This window comes from Ranitomeya variabilis, chromosome 2 (genome assembly GCF_051348905.1).
Source record: "Ranitomeya variabilis isolate aRanVar5 chromosome 2, aRanVar5.hap1, whole genome shotgun sequence".
NCBI classification, from domain to species: Eukaryota; Metazoa; Chordata; class Amphibia; order Anura; family Dendrobatidae; genus Ranitomeya; species Ranitomeya variabilis.
This window is the reverse complement of record NC_135233.1, coordinates 822,059,994-822,082,166: the sequence shown is the minus strand read 5'-3', so window position 1 is coordinate 822,082,166 and position 22,173 is coordinate 822,059,994. Positions and strand designations below refer to the sequence as shown.

General features: G+C 44.5%; 1 protein-coding gene across 1 annotated transcript in view; it reads left to right on the top strand.

The window, feature by feature from the left end:
• Nucleotides 1-21,746, top strand: part of FAM83B (family with sequence similarity 83 member B) — a 156,757-nt gene extending 135,011 nt beyond the window's left edge. The window contains exon 5 of the mRNA XM_077290014.1: nucleotides 19,160-21,746. Coding sequence (XP_077146129.1) covers nucleotides 19,160-21,623 — 2,464 coding nt within the window. The 3' untranslated portion in view covers nucleotides 21,624-21,746. The remainder of the gene's footprint in view (nucleotides 1-19,159) is intronic.
• Nucleotides 21,747-22,173: the final 427 nt, after the last annotated feature.

Below are 22,173 nucleotides of genomic sequence, written 5' to 3'. Positions count from 1 at the left end.
AAACAAGAAAGCAGGACTTAGCTTATGTTGCAAAAATCAGGACCAGTAGACAAGAGCAACCAGACAAGGACTGATTACATGGATGCCAGGCAATGGACTAAGACTCCAGGAAGTTTAAATAGAAACACCCAGAGTCTTAACGAACAGGTGACTAAAAACCTGAGGAAAGAGAATCCAAGAACCATACCGCGAGTGACCACAAGAGGGAGCCCAAAAGTATAGTTCATAACAGTACCCCCCCTTTAAGGAGGGGTCACCGAACCCTCACTACGACCACCAGGGCGATCAGGATGGGCAGCGTGAAAAGCACGAACCAAATCGGCCGCATGAACATCAGAGGCGATCACCCAGGAATTATCCTCCTGTCCATAGCCCTTCCATTTGACCAGATACTGAAGCCTCCGTCTAGAGAGACGAGAATCTAAGATCTTCTCCACCACATACTCCAACTCGCCCTCAACCAAGACCGGAGCAGGAGGGTCAACAGCAGGAAACACAGGCACAATGTAACGCCGCAACAAAGACCTATGGAACACATTGTGAATGGCAAACGACACAGGAAGATCCAAACGAAAAGACACCGGATTAAGGACCTCCAAAATTCTATAAGGACCAATAAAGCGAGGCTTAAACTTAGGAGAGGAAACCTTCAGAGGGACAAACCGAGAAGACAACTAAACCAAATCCCCAACACGAAGTCGGGGACCCACACCGCGGCGGCGGTTGGCAAAACGCTGAGCCTTCTCCTGTGACAACTTCAAGTTGTCCACCACATGATTCCAAGTCCGCTGCAACCTATCAACCACAGAATCCACCCCAGGACAGTCAGAAGGCTCAACATGACCCGAGGAGAAACGAGGATGAAAACCAGAGTTGCAGAAAAATGGCGAAACCAAAGTAGCGGAACTAGCCCGATTATTGAGGGCAAACTCAGCCAATGGCAAGAAGGTCACCCCATCATCCTGATCCGCAGAAACAAAACATCTCAAATAAGCCTCCAGCGTCTGATTAGTTCGCTCCGTTTGGCCATTAGTCTGAGGATGAAAGGCAGACGAGAACGACAGATCAATGCCCATCTTAGCACAAAAAGATCGCCAGAATCTGGACACAAACTGGGATCCTCTGTCAGACACGATATTCTCAGGAATGCCGTGCAAACGAACCACATTCTGAAAAAACAAAGGAACCAGATCGGAAGAGGAAGGCAACTTAGGCAAGGGCACCAAATGGACCATCTTGGAAAAACGATCACACACCACCCAGATGACAGACATTCCCTGAGACACCGGAAGATCTGAAATGAAATCCATGGAAATGTGTGTCCAAGGCCTCTTCGGGACGGGCAAGGGCAAAAGCAACCCGCTGGCACGAGAACAGCAAGGCTTAGCCCGAGCACAAGTCCCACAGGACTGCACAAAAGCATGCACATCCCGTGACAAGGAAGGCCACCAAAAGGACCTAGCCACCAAATCTCTGGTACCAAAAATCCCAGGATGCCCTGCCAACACCGAGGAATGAACCTCAGAAATAACTCTGCTGGTCCATTTATCAGGAACAAACAGTCTATCAGGTGGACAAGAGTCAGGTCTACCAGCCTGAAATCTCTGCAACACACGTCGCAAATCAGGAGAAATGGCCGACAAAATCACTCCCTCTTTAAGAATACCAGCCGGCTCTGAGACTCCAGGAAAATCAGGCACAAAGCTCCTGGAAAGAGCATCAGCCTTCACATTTTTCGAACCAGGCAGGTATGAGACCACAAAGTCAAAATGGAAGAAAAACAATGACCAACGAGCCTGTCTAGGATTCAGGCGTTTAGCAGACTCGAGATACATCAGGTTCTTGTGATCAGTCAAGACCACCACACGATGCTTAGCTCCCTCGAGCCAATGACGCCACTCCTCAAATGCCCACTTCATGGCCAACAACTCCCGATTACCAACATCATAGTTCCGCTCAGCCGGCGAAAACTTCCTGGAAAAGAAAGCACATGGTTTCATCATAGAGCAACCAGAGCCTCTCTGCGACAAAACAGCTCCTGCACCAATCTCAGAAGCATCCACTTCAACCTGAAAGGGAAGTGAGACATCAGGCTGGCACAAAACAGTTGCCGAAGTAAACCGGCGCTTCAGCTCCCGGAAGGCCTCAATGGCCGCAGGAGCCCAATTAGTGACATCAGAACCTTTCTTGGTCATATCCATCAGAGGTTTAACAACGCTAGAAAAGTTAGCAATAAAACGACGGTAGAAATTAGCAAAACCCAAAAACTTCTGAAGACTCTTAACAGACGTGGGTTGAGTCCAATCATGAATAGCTCGGACCTTGACTGGGTCCATCTCCACAGCAGAAGGGGAAAAGATAAAACCCAAAAAGGAAACCTTCTGCACTCCAAAGAGACACTTTGAGCCCTTCACAAACAAGGCATTATCATGCAAAACCTGAAACACCATCCTGACCTGCTTTACATGAGAATCCCAATCATCAGAAAAAACTAAAATGTCATCCAGATAAACAATCACAAATTTATCTAGATACTTCCGGAAGATGTCATGCATAAAGGATTGAAACACTGAAGGAGCATTAGAGAGCCCAAAAGGCATCACCAAGTACTCAAAATGACCTTCGGGCGTATTAAATGCAGTTTTCCATTCATCTCCCTGCCTAATGCGCACAAGGTTGTACGCACCACGAAGATCTATCTTGGTGAACCAACAGGCACCCTTAATCCGAGCAAACAAGTCCGACAATAGTGGCAGAGGGTACTGAAATTTAACCGTGATTTTATTCAGAAGCCGATAGTCTATACAAGGTCTCAAAGATCCGTCTTTCTTGGCCACAAAAAAGAATCCCGCACCAAGAGGGGAAGAGGATGGACGAATATGTCCTTTCTCCAAAGACTCCTTTATATAAGAACGCATCGCGGCATGCTCAGGTACCGACAGATTAAATAATCGTCCCTTAGGAAACTTGCTACCAGGAATCAAATCTATAGCGCAGTCACAGTCCCTATGAGGAGGAAGAGCACTGGACCTGGACTCACTGAACACATCCTGATATTCAAGCAAAAACTCAGGAACTTCTGAAGGAGTGGAGGAAGCAATAGACACCGACGGGGAATCGCAATGAATTCCCTGACAACCCCAACTAGACACAGACATAGCCCTCCAATCCAGAACAGGATTTTGAGCTTGTAACCATGGCAGACCCAAAACGACCAAATCATGCATTTTATGCAGAACAAGAAAACGAATCACCTCCCGATGTTCAGGAGTCATGCACATGGTCACTTGTGTCCAATACTGTGGTTTATTCTCTGCCAATGGCGTAGCATCAATTCCTCTAAGAGGAATAGGATTTTCTAAAGGCTCCAGGACAAAACCACAGCGCCTGGCAAACGACAAGTCCATAAGACTCAGGGCAGCGCCTGAATCCACAAACGCCATAACAGGGTAGGAAGACAATGAGCAAATTAAAGTCACAGACAAAATAAATTTAGGCTGTAAGTTACCAACGGCGACAGGACTAACAAACTTTGTTAGGCGTTTAGAGCATGCTGATATAACATGTGTAGAATCACCGCAGTAAAAACACAACCCATTCTGACGTCTATGATTTTGCCGTTCAGTTCTAGTCTGAATTCTATCACATTGCATTAAATCAGGCGTCTGTTCAGACAACACCGCCAAAGGATTAGCGGATTTGCGCTCCCGCAAACGCCGATCAATCTGAATGGCCAGCGTCATAGAATCATTCAGACTTGTAGGAATGGGAAAGCCCACCATCACATTCTTAATAGTTTCAGAAAGGCCATTTCTGAAATTTGCGGCCAGAGCACACTCATTCCACTGAGTAAGCACGGACCATTTCCGAAATTTTTGGCAATATACTTCGGCTTCATCCTGGCCCTGAGAAATAGCCAGCAAAGCCTTCTCTGCCTGAATTTCAAGATTGGGCTCCTCATAAAGCAATCCGAACGCCAGAAAAAACGCATCAATATTCGCCAATGCCGGATCTCCTGGCACCAATGAGAAAGCCCAATCCTGAGGGTCGCCCCGCAAGAAGGAGATAACAATTTTAACTTGCTGAGCTGAGTCTCCAGACGAACGAGGTCTCAAAGAAAGAAACAATTTACAATTATTCCTAAAATTCCCAAATTTAAATCGATCTCCAGAGAACAGCTCAGGAATACGAATCTTAGGCTCTGACATAGGACTGCCAATAACAAAATCCTGAATGCTCTGCACACGAGCAGCAAGCTGATCCACACTAGTAATCAGAGTTTGCACATTCATGTCTGCAGCAGAGTTTCAAGCCATTCAGAGGTAAAGGGGAAGGAAGAAAAAAAAAACAAAAAAAAAAACCTCAGAACTTCTCTTTTCTTTTAATCCCACTTCTGCAATGCATTAACTATTCAGTGGCCTGGCATACTGTTGTGATCCTAATGGCAGAGGATCTCAGAGTCTTCAGCAAAGTCTGCAAACATAAAAACTAGCTCTTAGGGAGGTGGTAACTGAGCTGACCACATACCTGATCCTAGCCCACAAATAATAGCAGCCGGGGAACGTGCCTACGTTGGTTCTAGACGTCTCGCGCCAGCCGGAGATCTAACTAACCCTTTCAGAGAAAATACAGACCTCACTTGCCTCCAGAGAAAGATACCCCAAAGTAGATACAGGCCCCCAACAAATAATAACGGTGAGGTAAGAGGAAAGGACAAACGTAAGTATGAACTAGATTCAGCAAAGAGAGGCCCACTAAATAATAGCAGAAATATAGAAAGCGGACTTATGTGGTCAGCGAAAAACCCTACTAAAATATCCACGCTGAATATCCAAGAACCCCCGTACCGACTAACGGTATGGGGGGAGAATATCAGGCCCCTAAGAGCTTCCAGCAAAATCAGGAATCACATTATGAACAAGCTGGACAAAAAAACAGAATAATACAAATAAACAAAAAACAAGAAAGCAGGACTTAGCTTATGTTGCAAAAATCAGGACCAGTAGGCAAGAGCAACCAGACAAGGACTGATTACATGGATGCCAGGCAATGGACTAAGACTCCAGGAAGTTTAAATAGAAACACCCAGAGTCTTAACGAACAGGTGACTAAAAACCTGAGGAAAGAGAATCCAAGTACCATACCGTGAGTGACCACAAGAGGGAGCCCAAAAGTATAGTTCATAACAGAGGTCATACACTTTGTTTTTTTTGTCAAATACACAAGATGTTTTCTTCCTGGTCAAATACTTTTTCTTAAAAAATCATTCTCATTAATATTTTTTTCTACTTAATCTGTGCATCTGTATATATACAGTATAGTGTGAGTGTTTTAACCCCTTTCTGACATCAAACGTAATATTCCATTTATGTGACTTGGGACTATTTGACCAGGGACGGAATATTACATCATCACGATCCCCCGCGAACACGAGCAATGCGGGGGTGATTGCCTCCGGGTGTCAGTTGATTCTGACAGCTGACACCTGGCACTAAGTGCCAGGAGTGGTCACAGACTATTCCCAGCACTTTAACCCTCTGAAATGCTGCGATCGAACATGATGACAGCATTCCATAAGCCGGCAGAGGGCTGACAGCCCCTCTGCCTTTGGATCGCAGATCCAGTGGCGTGAAGCAGGGTCCCAATCGTTGCCATGGTGACTCGATGTCATCATAATGACATCCTGGTCACCAGAGTTAGGAAACTTGCGCAGTACATGATCAGCAACTTTCCCTGACAGTTCAGAGCTGACAGTTTCAATAGCATGGAGAGGCTAATACAACTCCATGCTACAGAAGCGATCAGCCTGCAAAAAATGATTGTCACTTATTGGGAGACAGTAAAAATGTTTGAAAAAAGCAAAAAATATTTTTTAAAATAATTGTAAAAATATATATAAAAAAATCAATATATATTCTCTCTTTAAATATTTGAATGTAAAAAAAATCAACAATAAAAGTACACATATTTAGTATCGCCGCGTCTGCAACAGTCCGACATATAAAACTGTCCCACTAGTTAACCCCTTTAGTGAACACCATAAAAAAGGTAAAAAACAATGCTTTATTATCATACCACCAAGAAAAAGTGGAATAACACGCGATGAAAAAGACGGATATAATAAAACATGGTACCGCTGAAAACGTCATCTTGTTCCACAAAAAATAAGCTGCCATACTGATCTATCAGCAAAAAAATAAAAAAGTTTTAGTTCTCAGAATAATAAACGATAAAGCGATGCAAAAATAATAATTTTTTCTATAAAATAGCTTTTATTGTATAAAAGAGTCAAAACATGAAAAAAGATATAAATGGGACATCACTGAAATATATTGACCCAAAGCATAAAACTGCCTTATCAATTTTGGCACACACAGAATGGTATAAACCTCCCCAGAAAAAAGAAATTCTTGAATTGCTGGTTTTTGTTTAATATGCCTCTCAAAAATCAGAAAAGAATGTGATCAAATTGTCACGTGGCCGAAAATTGTTCCAATAAAAACATCAATTTATCCTGCAAAATGACCTCACATGACTTTATGGGCCAAAATATGAATAAAACTATAGCTCTCAAAATGTGGTGATGCAAAGACTATTTTTTGCAATAAAAAGCATCTTTAAGTGTGTGACAGAAGCCAAAATAAAAACCTGCTATAAGGCCTCTTTCACACGTCCTGATATTTCCAGTCCTGGGGATGTCAGTTTCAGTGTGTATAATAATTATGGCACACTAGTGGCATATGTGTGTCGTCTGTGCCACATCAGTACCACATGGACGGGCATCAGGCAAAAAGCATTACAGTAAGCGCTATTCCCCGGCGCCGGGGGCTGAACACGGCTCTCCTCATTCTCCCCTGCTTTGCCGGCAATCGGCACAAGCAGGGAAGAATGATGAGAATTATATTTAAGTGGTAAAAGAGACAGCAGGTAGCGGCTGATGGGACTAGTACTTCCATCAGCCTACCGCTGCTGCTAATAACAGTGACAGCAGGAGCAGGAGCATCAGCCACCGCCTCCGCTATAAATAAATAAATAAATACAGTTGTGCTCAAAAGTTTACAAACCACGGGGGAAATTTTGCTTTCTTGGCCTTTTTTCAGAGAATATGAATGACAACACCAACATTTTTTCTCCACTCATGGTTAGTGGTTGGGTGAATCCATTTATTGTCAAACTACTGTATTTTCTCTTTTTAAATCATAATGACAACCCAAATCATCTAGATGATCCTGATCAAAAGTTCACACACCTTGGTGATTTTGGCCTGATAACATGCACAGAAGTAGACAAAAATGGGTTTGTATGGCTGCTAAAGGTAACAGCCTCACCTGTGACTTGTTTGCTTGTAATCAGTTTGTGTGCATAAAAGCTGAGTGAGCTTCTGGGATCCAGACAGATTCTTGCATCTTTCATCCAGTCACCGACATTTCTGGATTGTGAGTCATGGGGAAAGCAAAAGAATTGTCAATGGTTCTACGGGAAAAGGTAGTTGAACTGTATGAAACAGGAAAGGGATACAAAAAGATATCCAAGGAATTAATAATGCCAGTCAGCAGCGTTCAAACTGTGACTAACAAATGGAAAATCAGGGGCTCTGTAAAAACAAAACCATGATCAGGTAGACCAACAAAAATGTCGTCCACAACTGCCGAGATGCAAAGAAAAACCAACGAATAACATCAGCTGAAATACAGGACTCTCTGAAAACTAGCAGTGTGGCTGTTTCAATATACACAATAAGAAGGCACTTGAAGAAAAATGGGCTGCATGGTCAAGTCACCAGAAGAAAGCCATCACTGTGCAAATGCCACAACACAACACAAAACAGCACAGAGACAAGCCTCAAAACGTCTGGAACAATGTAATTTGGAATGATGAGACCAATTGAACTTTTCGCCCACAACCATAAACATTACTTTTGGAGAGAGGTCAACAAGGCCTCTGATGAAAGAAAACCATTCCTACTGTAAAGCATGGACGTGGATCTCTGTTGTTTTGGGATGTGTGAGCTACAAAGGCACAGGAAACTTGATCAAAGCTAAAGGAAATATGAATGCAGCAAGTTGTCAGCAAATACTGGAGGCAAATTTGCACTCATCAGCCTGGAAGCTGCGCCTGGGACATACTTGGACATTCCAACATGACAATGATCCAAAACACAAGGCCAAATTGACCTGTCATTGGCTACAGCAGACCAAAGTGAAAGTTCTGGAGTGGCCATTTCGGTATCCTGACCTCAATATCATTGAGCCACTCTATGAAGATCTCAGGTGTGTAGTTCATGCTACACAGCCCAGAAATTTACAGGAACTGGAGGCTTTTTGCCAAGAAGAGTGGACAGCTTTACCATCTGATAAAGTAAAGAACCTCATACACAAATACCTCAAAGTCTTCAAGCTGTCATTGATGTTAGAGGGGGCAATACACGGTATTAAGAAATGGGGTATGTGAACTTTTTATCAGGGTCATTTGGATGTTTTGTGTTGTCATTATGATTTAAAAGAAATGAAAAAACACAGTAATTTGACAGTAAATGGCTTCACCCAACCACTTACCATGAGTGGAGAAAAAGTTTTGGTGTTATCATTCATATTCTCTGAAAAAAGGCCAATAAAGCAAAAACTCTGTCGGGGTATTATTATTATTATTTATTTATATAGCACCATTAATTCCATAGTGCTGTACATGAGAAAGGGGATACATACAGAGTTATTTTTATCATTCACAGTAAATTAATTTAAAATGACAGACTGGTACAGAGGGGAGGGGACCCTGTCCTTGTGGACTTACATTCTATGGGATAATGAGGAAGAGACAGAAGGTCTGGGGTGCAGCAGCTCAGGTGGTGGTGAGGCAGCAGCACTGGTGGTGGTGAGGCGGCAGCTCGGGTGGTGGTGAGGCAGCAGAATGGTTGTTGCAGGCTGTAGGCTTTCCTGAAGAGATGGTTTTTCAGGTTCGGACTGAAGGATCCGAGGCTGGTGGATAATTGGACGTGTTGAGGTGTGGAATTCCAGAGGATGATGGATATTCGGGGGAAATCTTGGAGGCGGTTGTGCAAGGAAAGAATAAGTGTGGTGGAGAGTAGGAGGTCTTGGGAGGATCGAAGACTGCATGAATGAAGATATTGGGAAATTCAGTTCAGAGATATAGGGAGGGGACAGGTTGTGGATGGCTTTGTAGATCAGTGTTAGTAGTTTGAACTGGATTAGTTGGGGAATTGGGAGCCAGTGGAGGGATTTGCAGAGGGGAGAAGCAGGGGAGTAGCAAGGAGAGAGGTGGATTAGGTGGGAAGCAGAGTTGAGGACAGACTGGAGTGGTGCAAGAGAGTTAGCAGGGAGGCCACAGAGGAGGGTGTTGCAGTAGTTGAGGCAGGACATGATGAGGGCATGCACAAGAGTTTTAGTAGATTGAGGGCTGAGGAAGGGATGGATTCTGGCAATATATTTGAGTTGCGGGTGACAGGTGGTGGCAAGAGTTTGGACATGGAGTTTGAAGGACAGGGCAGAGTTGAGAGTTACTCCGGTGCAGCGGATTACAGTTGCGGGAGAGATCGTTATGTCGTTTACCATAATAGATAGATCAGGTAAGGGAGATATGCGAGATGGAGGACAGAAGATGAGTTCGGTTTTGTCTACATTGAGTTTGAGGAAACGAGAGGTGAAGAAGGAGGATATGGCTAATAGACACTCTGGGATTCTGGACTGCAGGGAGGTGACATCTGGGCCAGAGAGGTAGATCTGAATGTCATCTGCATGCAGGTGGTACTGAAAGCCATAGGACTTTATGAGTTGTCCTAGGCTAAGGGTATAGATGGAAAAAAAGTAGGGGCCCCAGAACCGAGCCTTGAAAGACACCAACAGAGAAAGGGTGGGATGAGGAGGTATTGTGGGAGTGGGAAATGCTAAGTGTGTGGTCGTAAAGGTATGAGGCAATCCAGGACAGGGCAAGCTCTTTGATGCCAAGGGAAAAAAGAATATGTAGCAGTAGGCAGTGGTCAACTGTGTTGAAGGCAGAGGACAGGTCGAGAAGGAGGAAGATGGAGAACTGTCTGTTGGCTTTGGCTGTAAGTCATTAGTAATTTTGGTCAGGCAGTTTTGGTGGAGTGGTGGGGGAGGAAACCAGATTGGAGGATGTCAAGGAGAGAGTTAGATGAGAGGTGGGAGGAAAGTTGAGCATGCACATGTTGCTCAAGGAGTTTTGAACCAAACGGGAGCAGTGATATGGGATGATAGCTGGGCATAGCTGTTCTGTCAAGGTTTGTTTTTTGTGGATGGGTGTGATGGTGGCATGTTTGAAGGCAGAGGAGAAGGTACCAGAGGATAGTGATAGGTTGAAGAGATGGGTTAGGGCCGGAATGAACATGGTAGTGAGGTTGGCGAGCAGGTGGAAAGGGATGGGGTCAAGTGCACAGGTGGTGAGGTGTGATTTGGAAAGGAGGTGAGTAAGCTCTCCTTCAGTGATGTTGGAGCGGGAGGTTATTAGGGAAGGGCAGAGGTCTGGTATATGGAGTGGTTGGGGTGGAGGAACAGTAAAGGTTTGCCTTGTTTGGTCGATCTTATTTTTGAAATAGGTGGCAAAGTCCTCGGAAGAGATGAGGGGAGTTGAAGGTGGCAGTGGTGTGTGGAGGAGAGAGTTGAATGTGCTGAACAGTTGTTTTGGGTTGTAGGATAATGAAGATACAAGGTTTGTGAAATAGGTCTGCCGGAGCCATTGTCTCCTGTCAGTGTGTCACTGAAGGTCCTATAGAGCAGTGACATCACCCGATGTCACTGTTCTATAGGGGAGATTGTCGTGGGACACTCGTTATTAATTGGACTACGGCGGACAGGTAGTATACGGTTTATTATTTTACGTTTTTTGCAAGCGCTGAAGTATTGTAAGTATGGTGAAATGAAGAATATTAAAATACTTTTTCCTAATGTGTGCGTGTTTTATTAACCCTTTTCTTACTATTGGATTAATAACAGATAGGCGTCTTATTGACGCCTCTCCGTTATTAACCCGGCTTAATGTCACCTTACGATAGCAAGGTGACATTAACATCTTATTACCCCATATCCCACCGCTACACGGGAGTGGGAAGAGAGGGGCTAAGTGCCGGAATTGGCGCATCTTACAGATGCGCTATTTCCGTGGTGGCTGCGGACTGGTATTTGTAGCCGGGGGGGGCAATATCCATGGCCCCTCTCTAGGCTATGAATATCAGCCCGCAGCTGTCTGCGTAGCCTTTATGGCTATAAAATATAGGGGGACCCCACGTCATTTTTTTGGGGGGTCCCCCTATTTTAATAGCCAGTAAAGGCTACGCAGACAGCTGCGGGTTGATATTCATAGCAGGCTACAAATATTGGCCCCCGGCCGTCGGCTTTCCCCCTCTGGCGCAGAAAATTGCACGGGAGCCTACGCCGTTTTTTTCAGTTTTTTTTTAAAAAATTCAACGCTCATAAAGGCCTCTTTCACACTTGCGTCGGTACGGGTTCGTCGCTATGCGTCGGGCCGACGTACCGATGCACGTTGTGAAATTTGTACACGACGTGGGCAGCGGATGCAGTTTCTCAATGCATCCACTGCCCATTCTGAAGTGCGGGGAGGAGGGGGCATAGTTTCTGCCGCGCATGCGCGGTAGAAAATGGCGGACGCGACGGACAGAAAACATTTACTTGAACGTTTTTTCGTGCCAACGGTCTGCCAAAACACGACCGATCCATTGCACGACGGACGTGACGTGTGGTGTTGTGAATTCCGCTCTTGGGCTCCCTCCGGTGGTTGTAAGTAGCACTTTTGTGAATTCTGCTCTTGGGCTCCCTCCTGTGGTTTTGAGTGGTATAGCTGCTTCTTGGATTTAGCATTAGCAGCTGCTTCCACTGATCGTCTTTCTGGCTCGGCTATTTTAGTCTGGCCTTATCCCTCAATCAATGCCAGTTGTCAATTGTTCCTGCTTGGAGCCACTGCTCTTTTGGATTTCCCTGACACTCTGTCCAGTTCAGCAAAGATAAGTCCTTGCTTGTCCTTTTGCAGTCCACTTGTGGACTTTATTGTTCAGCACATTCTATGCTTTGCTCATTTGTCCAGCTTATCAGTATGGATCTATACAGCTAAGCTGGAAGCTCTGGGCTGCAGATTTTGCCCTCCACACCTTTAGTCAGGTGTGGAGATTTTTGCATATCTCTGCGGTGGACTTTTTCTAGTTTTTATTACTGACCGCACAGTGTTCTTTCCTTACTGTCTATCTAGCTAGAAGTGGCCTCCTTTGCTAAATCTTGTTTCATACTACGTATGTCATTTCCTTCTCCTCTCACAGTCAATATTTGTGGGGGGCTGTCCTATCCTTTGGGGATTTTCTCTGAGGCAAGATAGCTTTCCTGTTTCTACCTTTAGGGGTAGCTAGTTCTCCGGCTGTGACGAGGTGTCCAGGGAGTGACAGGAACATCCCACGGCTACTGCTAGTGTTGTGTTAAGATCAGGAACTGCGGTCTGTATAGTTACCACCTGCTCAGAGCTAGTCGCATGTCGTTCCTAAATTACCAGTCCATAACAGTGTGGCCATCCATCACAATCCGTCACTAATACAAGTCTATGGGAAAAAAACCTCATCCTGCGAGCACATTTGCAGGATCCGTTTTTTCCACCGGATCCGTTTTTTCCGTCGGATCCGTTTTTTCCGCCAGATTTGTTTTTTTCCACTGGATCCATTTTTTTCCACCAGATCCGTTTTTTTCCGCCGAATCTGTTTTTTCCTACCGGATCCGTTTTTTTCCGCCAGATCTGTTTTTTTCTCATAGAGTTGTATTAGCGCCGGAATGCGCCTGATGGCCACGTGTTTCATCCATTTTTTGCAGGATCCGTCAAAAAAGCTGTTTCCGCCGGACAGAAAACACATAGGAACGGTTTTTGTCCATTTTTTTCATGCATGTTTCCATTCAAATCATGGACATTTTCCGCTTATTTATTTTCCAAAAACCTCATCAAAACCTGCATCAAAACTGCACCAAAAACTGCATCAAAAACCGCACCAAAAACCTGCATCAAAAAAGTACCAAAAACTGCATCAAAAACTGCATCAAAAACTGCATCAAAAACCGCACCAAAAACCTGCACCAAAAACTGCATTAAAAACGCATCAAAAACCGCACCAAAAACCTGCATCAAAGAAGCACCAAAAACCCACGACGATCTCCCCTATAGAACAGTGACATCGGGTGATGTCACTGCTCTATAGGACCCTCAGTGACACACTGACAGGAGACAATGTCTCCTGCAGTGCATCAATGAGAGGTTTCCTTAGGACATAGTCTCACTTTATGGCAATTGCTGCCTGGGAAAATGTCTCATACAGCAATGCCATAAAGTGAGACTAGGGACTATTTTTTTACAGCAGCGGAGGAATACGTGGTGGAAGGATACCTTCCTCCCATCATTGTGTTTCTGGGGGCCCTGGAGAGCGGTTGCAACAGCTGTTGCTGCTGCTCTCCACGGGAGATCGTCATGGGACACTCGTGGATTTCTGCGGACAGGGAGTATATTGGTTGTTTGTTCTTTTCATATTTTTTACAGATGACACTGGCTTCGGGGATCAAAATGACAAGTAATGGTGAGTATGTAATCTATGTTTAATGTACTGTATGTCTATATGTATGTATTGTATGTATGTATGCAGTATGTGTGCATGTAGTATGTATGTAGTATGTATGGATGTATGTATGTATGTATGTAACATGTATGTATGGATGTATGTATGCAGTATGTATGTAGCATATATGTATGTAGCATGTATGTAGCATGTATGTATGTACGTAGTGTAAGAATCATGTCGGTCTGGTAGTCGGGGGCAGGTATATCTCGCCCAGGTATTTGTCCTATGTGAATTAGGCTGCTAAGTATCTTCAGGATAATGATGGGTTAATGAGTGCAGGAATAAAGGATGACCAGCTGAGGGTTTCCGGCGTCAGCCTAGGGCACACAGATTGCCTGTCTGTGTGAGACAAACGTGAGTGAGAGCTGTGCTCAAGGACTGTGTGTTGTTAGCTGGGAGGGAGAAGCCCCCCCAGTTGTTCAGATAGCAACGTATCTGTTTAGTTAGTGCCAAACAGGCTAGGATTTATTTTTATGTTTTGTTTTTTCTATGTTGCTTTCACGTTAATAAATCTGACCTGAGGTCAGCCAACTCAGAAACCTTCTGTCGCCTCAGAATTCAATGCACAAACCACGTGACCTTTGACCCCAGCAAAGGCGATCCCGGAGTGTTTTGTCACATTGTGGTGGAAAACGCGGGCAATTACGTGGCACAGGCGACAGTATGGAAGACGTGGTGAAAGCCCTAGTACAGTCCACTGCCGTACAGCAGCAGGCCACTGCCGCACAGCATGAAGCTAATCGCTTGATGGCCGCACAGCTGAAGGAGTTAATGGACATGACGGTTGCAGACCGCCAGCTTCTCCAACAGGTGGCGCAGCGCCTGATGAGCATGCCTGAGGCAGATCCAGAAGCAGAATCCAGAAGGATCCATGTGAGTCGATACTGGCAAAAGTTGACTACAGAAGATGACGTCGAGGCATACCTGACAACGTTTGAGCGGACGGCATTGAGGGAGAAGTGGCCGAAGGCACGATGGGCCGATTTGATTGCTCCGTTTCTCTCCGGCGAGGCCCAAAAAGCTTACCATGACTTGGACCCAGAAGTCGCTCAGGACTTCGAGAAGCTGAAAGTTGAGATCCTGGCCCTGCTGGGTGTAACGACGGCTGTCCGTGCACAGAGGGTACACCAGTGGACATACCAGCAAGATAAACCGGCGCAGTCTCAGATGTTCGACCTGATCTGCTTGACAAAGAAATGGCTGCAACCCGAGGTACTGACAACACCCGAAATAATCCAGCGGATTGTCTTGGACAAGTACCTGAGAGTACTACCACCAGCGCTGAAAAGGTGGGTAAGCCAAGGAAATCCCACGACAGCGGATCAACTTGTGGAGTTGGTCGAGCGTTATTCCGTGGCAGAAGGACTTCCCGATGAAACCGCTAGCACCAGGTCTGTGCCTTCTCCTTGTGGAACCGGTAAGACTGTTCCAGTGACTACGGGTGAAGGAAAATTGCCAAAAACTGTGGGGGAGGAACACGGGACTGCTCGCACTCCAAGACCGAGAGTATTGGACGGTGGTCTCAGTAGGGGGCCTGTTAGGTGTTTTCGCTGCCGTGAGAAGGGCCATATTTCTGTGAACTGTCCTGTTACCACTGAACCCATGCAGTGCGATGTTACAGACTCTAAGAAACGCATGTCTTTGGTTACACGGCTAGTGAATGTGAATACGGGTCAAAATGATATAGCAAAACACCTGTGTGAATTATCTGTTGATGGGAAAAGTGTTGTGGCATTACTAGACTCTGGAAGTGTGGTGACTCTGGTGAAAGCTAGTCTGGTGGCACTTCCATCTGGTTCGTCTGTCAAATTTTCTGTAACGTGTGTGCATGGTGACACCTGCTCGTACCTAACAGCAGTCATATCGATTTCCACTCCCTATGGGTCTGTGCAACACAAAGTGGGACTCGTTCCCGCATTGTTACAGGATGTAATCCTGGGCAGGGATTTTCCCCATTTCTGGCAGTTGTGGGAGAATCAGTTGCTCCTTCACGGTAGCTGTGAGTCTTTTCCCATGCCATCTGGAGGTCCCGAACTCCTAGAGGAGGACCCACAGGAAGACGTTGCTGGGGAGGTTATTGAAACTAACCTTCAGTTCCCCTTCTCAGTTCTGGTGGGGGAAACTGAGGAAACTGAGGAAACTCAGCGAGAGGTGGAGGCAGACAGCCATCCAGCACCTTGCCTGCCAGATTTGGGAGTCCAGTTGGATGACTTCCACAGCGAGCAAATGAAAGATCCTACCCTGATTCCGGCCAGGAAAAATGTAAAAATGATAGATGGGGTACCCGTAGAACCTGACACTAGGCTAGCGTACCCATACATGGTTCTTGAAAATGATTTGCTCTACCAGGTAGAGAAAAAAGGAGAAGACACTGTGCAACAGTTAGTCGTACCCAAACCTTATCGGCGGAAGGTACTGGACCTGGCCCACAGACATATAATGGGGGGACATCTGGGGGTACAGAAAACCACAGAAAGGATATTGCATTGTTTTGTGTGGCCAGGAATACATAGTGATGTACGTAACTATTGTGAGTCCTGTCCAGAGTGCCAAATCTCTGCGCCTAAAACTCGGTTCTGTAGCCCTTTGGTACCCCTCCCTATCATTGGAGTCCCTTTTGAGAGAATTGGGATGGATCTGGTTGGGCCCCTTCCCCGGTCCGCACGTGGGCACCAACATATCCTCGTCATCATGGACTATGCCACTCGTTACCCAGAAGCCATCCCTTTGCGTAACACTGCTACCAAAGCGATTGCCAAAGAGTTGGTACAAGTGTTTAGTCGGGTGGGAATTCCAAAACAGATACTCACCGACCAGGGGACTCCTTTTATGTCGAGGGTGATGAAGGAGCTCTGCAGACTCTTACAAATAGACCAGTTGCGTACGTCTGTCTATCACCCTCAAACAGATGGCCTGGTTGAGCGGTTCAACAAAACCTTAAAACAGATGCTCCGGAAGGTGATAGACAAAGATGGGAAGAACTGGGATTACTTGCTACCCTATTTGCTGTTTGCCATTAGGGAAGTTCCCCAGTCTTCCACAGGGTTTTCGCCTTTCGAACTGTTGTACGCCCGTCGTCCCCGGGGACTGTTGGACGTCGCAAAAGAAACCTGGGAAGGTCAAGTCACTCCCTTTAAAACAGTGATCGACCATGTAACACAAATGCAGGACCATATTGCCGCTGTCATGCCCATTGTTAGGGACCATATGTTACAGGCCCATGGAGCCCAGAGGCAAAGTTATGATAGAGGTGCTAAGGTCCGTACGTTTGCATCCGGGGATAGGGTGTTGGTCCTAATCCCTACAGTGGATAGTAAATTTCTGGCGAAATGGCAGGGCCCCTTTGAGGTCAAGGAAAGAGTTGGGGAAGTGAACTATAAAGTGTACCATCCCGGTAAGAGAAAACCAGAACAGATTTATCATGTGAATCTGATAAAACCCTGGAAAGACTGCTCTGCCTTAACGGCGGATCTGCCCCGTCCGGTTTGCGCACCTACCGTACCGGAGGTGCAGATTGCCGAGACTCTCTCGGAACAACAAAAATCTGAGGTTAAGCAGTTTTTGTTACAAAACCGACAGTTTTTCTTGGAAAAACCTGGTCGGACTAAGCTGGTGAAACATGAGATTGTTACAGAGCCTGGTGTCACAGTTCATGTGAAGCCATACCGGATTCCGGAAGCACGCCGTGAAGCCGTCTCCCGGGAGGTGGTGGCAATGTTGGACTTAGGAGTCATTGAGGAATCACACAGCGCTTGGTCCAGTCCAATCGTGTTGATACCAAAGCCGGATGGCTCCATACGGTTTTGTAATGACTTTAGGAAACTGAATGCGGTTTCTAAATTTGATGTGTACCCTATGCCTCAGGTCGATGAGTTGATCGACCGGCTGGGTAAAGCCCGATACATCACGACCCTGGATCTAACAAAAGGGTACTGGCAGATCCCTCTGACCGAGGCGGCCAGAGAGATGACGGCATTTGCTACACCGGAAGGTCTGTTCCAGTATGTCTACATGCCGTTTGGACTTCACGGAGCTCCAGCAACATTCCAGAGGTTGATGGATCGAGTCTTGAGGCCCCACAGGCAGTACGCTTCGGCCTACCTGGATGACATTGTAATTTACAGCTTGGACTGGGAAACTCACCTCCAGAAGGTACAAGCGGAGATCGGCCGATACCCGATATTTGCAGTATCGGAATGCTCAACACTAGTGGATAGTACAAAATTAATACCCCCTTAGATCCCATTAATTCAGAGCAATGTCACTACATATTATTGTAGCAACCCACATAAATCACCACTCTATTGCACTATGCCCAAACAAATCAGCAATCTGAGAAACAGTTTCAGAATCGAACTTAGCTTCAACATGCTAGATCAGCATCACCTCTGCTCAATCAGCATTGCATCAACGCATTTTCCTCCCATGATGTATGTTCCTCAGGAGGTGTACGGTAGCATCAGTGTTCATTCAGAACACAGGGATTCAGATGACGCCTGGTTGCAGGCTGGTTATAGAAAATACAGGGGAACCGACGCCGTTTTTTTCATTTATTTATAGCTCAGGCAACTTTTGATGAATAACCCCATCAGCCACTCATGCTGTCACTGTTATTAGTGGCAGCAGGGGTAGGCTTATGGGACTAATAGTCCCATCAGCCACCGCCTGCTTTCTCTTTTATCACTGAAATTTAATTCTCATCATTCTCCCCTGCTCGTGCCAATTGCCGGCAGAGTCAGAGACATGGACTTGTGAAAGAGGCCTAAATCTGTTATCGCTGGTCTCTTCATTCTGCCTCGCAAAGATCTCATTAAGGCTCAGTGCACATTTATCCTGCACTGAGCGCTTACACAGGGGTTTCTGTGTAAATCTCTGAAATAAGTGATTCAGACGGAACCTCTGGCGGAAGATTCCCTATAATGAGGCAAATGGAGGCATTGTGGATGCCAACTGACCTGTGATCCGGCGGTGTCCGTCTTTTTAGGATTGCATAAAAGTGCCATTAAGCACAATTTTGCGCACTTCTAAAAAGAAAGACACCACTGAACAGAGGCCAGATGGAGTCCAGAGTAATTCCTGCCTTATTATAGTGAATGGATTCACCGGGGGTTTCATCTGAATCACGTCACTCAGAGATTTAGATGGAAACCCCAAAGTAAGTGCTCAGTGTAGAGCGCTGGATAAATGTGATCCAAACATTATGTAATGTCCATTTGCTTTTGATTCAATCTCAGATTGTCCAGCTAATGACTCTATTATTTTAATACCTTCTCAACTTCTTAAATTTGCATCAAATTTATTCAATGCAAATCGAATAACCCCCAGAATTTAGCAAATCTGCCCAACCTATTTGAACTTAGGGACATGCGCTTAACTCTAGTATATGTGCTGCATAACAATGGGCCATGACCCTTATTTTTAGTTGAACCTTTATCTGTATAATATGGTTCAATAAATAAATGTAAAGGTGAATGTGTTAATTCAACTTTATTATTTAGCTAACCTTTAATCTTTTTTTATTTGCAGCTTCATGTGGTCATATGAAAAAGTTCACTTAAGTATGATGCAAGTTATCACTGGAAAACTAGTAGAGTGCTTTGATGAAGAATTTCGAACACTTTATGCTCGTTCCTCTATACCTGTGGCATTTGGACAAGAAGTATCTGTGACTGAAAAACACAAAAAAACTCCTTGGGAAAATGGATCATATCAAAATTCATTATCTTCTTTACTTTCTGCTTCAAGTCAAAGAAGCCTTGGATGGAAAGAGCCAAGAGGCATCTTAGATTCTTCCTATTTAAAAGCAAGGAACAGATTTGTCAACAATGAAGAAGAAAAATACAACACGAGAAATGTATCCTCCTATAGAGGTTTCAATGTGCAAAATAAAATTAATCAGTTCCAACAGTTTGATCGGAATGAAAATTGGAAAAGACATAGTTATGCAGCAGGGGAAAAGACAGACTCAACCCCTTATTCAATGCTTAATAGAGCTACAAACAATAGAATTAATCTTCAACCTGTTCAATGGAATAGGCATCCAGATGTTGCTAGTATGGGGTCTTCATCCAGAGGCGGATACTCAAGCAATTATAATGGATCTACAACTCAAAGCTTTGCCAACCGTTTGTCCCACAGATTAACACCAAATTTTTCTGAAAGAAATTCAAGCGTACGAAGATCTTTTCATGGAACAGACAATCACGTGCGTTCCGTACAACAGAGAATGCCCACTTTGGAGCACACTACCAAGTCATTTCTTCGAAACTGGAGAATTGAATCATACTTAAATGACCACTCTGATATTCCTCCAGAATCACATGAAATAGAGTTAAACAGAGGAGACAGCAATGATGGAGCTGATAATTCAATGGATTATTCATTGTACAGCCAGTCAAGGCTCCGAACATCAATTCTGTACAAGTCCACTTTGCCAGAACAAAAGGAAGCCAGGAGCTGCACAACAAACTCCTCTCATTCAAATTCAACTATAGTTGATTCTCAAGGTAGTCAAACTCCAACATCTTCACCAATGAATGTTAGGGCTTCAGAACCAAAAGAAGTCAATCATTTTCCAAGTTATGATACATCACAGTCTTCTCATCATCATGATGTATTGAAAAGGCATAGTCTGCAGGTTCCAGACAACTCCCATGTGAACCATGGTATAAGTTACAATACGAATCCAGGACCATCAAGATACCTCTACACAACACTTGCCACCAACAGACAGCCAGATAGCCTTAGGAAACCTAATGACAACATTTTAAAAAGGCGCAGTCTGCCACTATTTGAAAGTCGTAAGGTTAACTTAGGTCATAATAACAATGTGATTCCACCAAACTACATTTATACATCACTAGTAAAAAGGCAGCAAGAAAATCCTGCACACCCTACAGATTATCATAGCACTGACACTGTAGGAACTAATACTAGCACTGAACGTAATCTTGTTGACAGAGATACCACACAACCTATTAGGGAATCACTGTCCACAGAAACATTAGATGAAGATGATAGCAAAGACTCTCCAGGAAAGAAAGAAAATAAAGGTTCTCCAAGCTTTCTTAAAAAAGGATCTAAAAAATTGAAATCATTACTCAACCTAGCCCCAGATAAAAAAGAAAATCTAGCTAAAAACAAAGCACCAGCATTCTACAGAATGTGCAGCAGTTCTGACACATTGATCTCTGAAGATGATGCTGAGCAGTGTCCAAAAAGGTCTGACTCAAAAAATGATTCCCCTCCAAGGAAGGAGAAGATGCTCACTATGTCACAAATAAGTCTAAATAAAAGTAAAGAAAATGTTACTGTAGGATCCAGTAGATCAAACATACTTTCTTTAGATGAAAGCAAATCAAATAGGTCACCTACAATAAGTAGTGTCGAAAATAAGTTTATTGAAAACACAGGTGATGCATCTGCTCCTCGATTTAATACAGAACAAATGCAATTTCAGGACACCAGGTTGCAAGTCCAAAATAATCCATATGGTAGAGTTGTAACTCCTGCAATGCAGAGAGGAATCTCTTTTCGTCAGCCAAATGAAGGCATTCACAGAGTATTGTCTCAGAGAGAGATGCAACATAACACCATTCCTCATATCATGCAGAGAGATATGCATTTGAGACACTCACACAGAGAAATGATTCACAAAGAGTTACCACGTAGAGACATGAATATGGTACAGCCAGTGCAAGACTTTTCAAAACCTCAGGAGGACTCTGTCGTCTCTCGCCAAAATGATAGAAGAGTTTATAGTCGTTTTGAACAGTTTTGCAAATTAGAAAACAATGTACCCTCTTCTAATACACAAAGTATCAACAGTCAGGTTTTAGACTATAAAAGTACAGGACATATGTCCAATTATTCTAGACCACAACAAACCTTAAGTTACAACTCTAGTGTATACAACTCTGTTCAACCAAATGAAAATAAATTTGGCAGATTCATGCAAAAATTTGGAAATTTACTTCACAAGAAACAGTAAAGAACAGTGTCTTAAAAAACATAATTGTAAATAGGGTATTGTTTAAAAGCTCGCTGGTGCAACAGGATTGCTAATCTAACCATTTTGTAAAACATGTTTTTTAATAAAACTATACTGTCTGAAGTATTGCTTACTTTTCTTATCTGCATTTCAATTAAATGACATACCAATATAGCAAAATGCTATTTTCACCTCCTAATTAGGGATAAGGACCCCAAACGGTAAAATTCAGGGTCCGTACTGAACACCTAGTGTCCATGTACTGACCCTGGACATTGGCTTCTCCGTGATGTCCGTGCTACTGCTCAGGTTTGACAGCCCGAACATCTGATTTTTCCCACTCTGTCATCTGTGTGACAGCTCGAGAAACACTGGCTTTGATCTGCGGTAAGTTAGCTACTGCCAGACAGAGCTCTGTATTTCCCACGCTGTCGTACAGGTGACATTGTGTGAGCCAGCATCTGTGACCAGTAGTTAAAAGGTTGCCACTGGTCACAGGCATCAGCTAATGAGAGTACTACTCTCATCATCATACGTCCTGTTTCGCTGA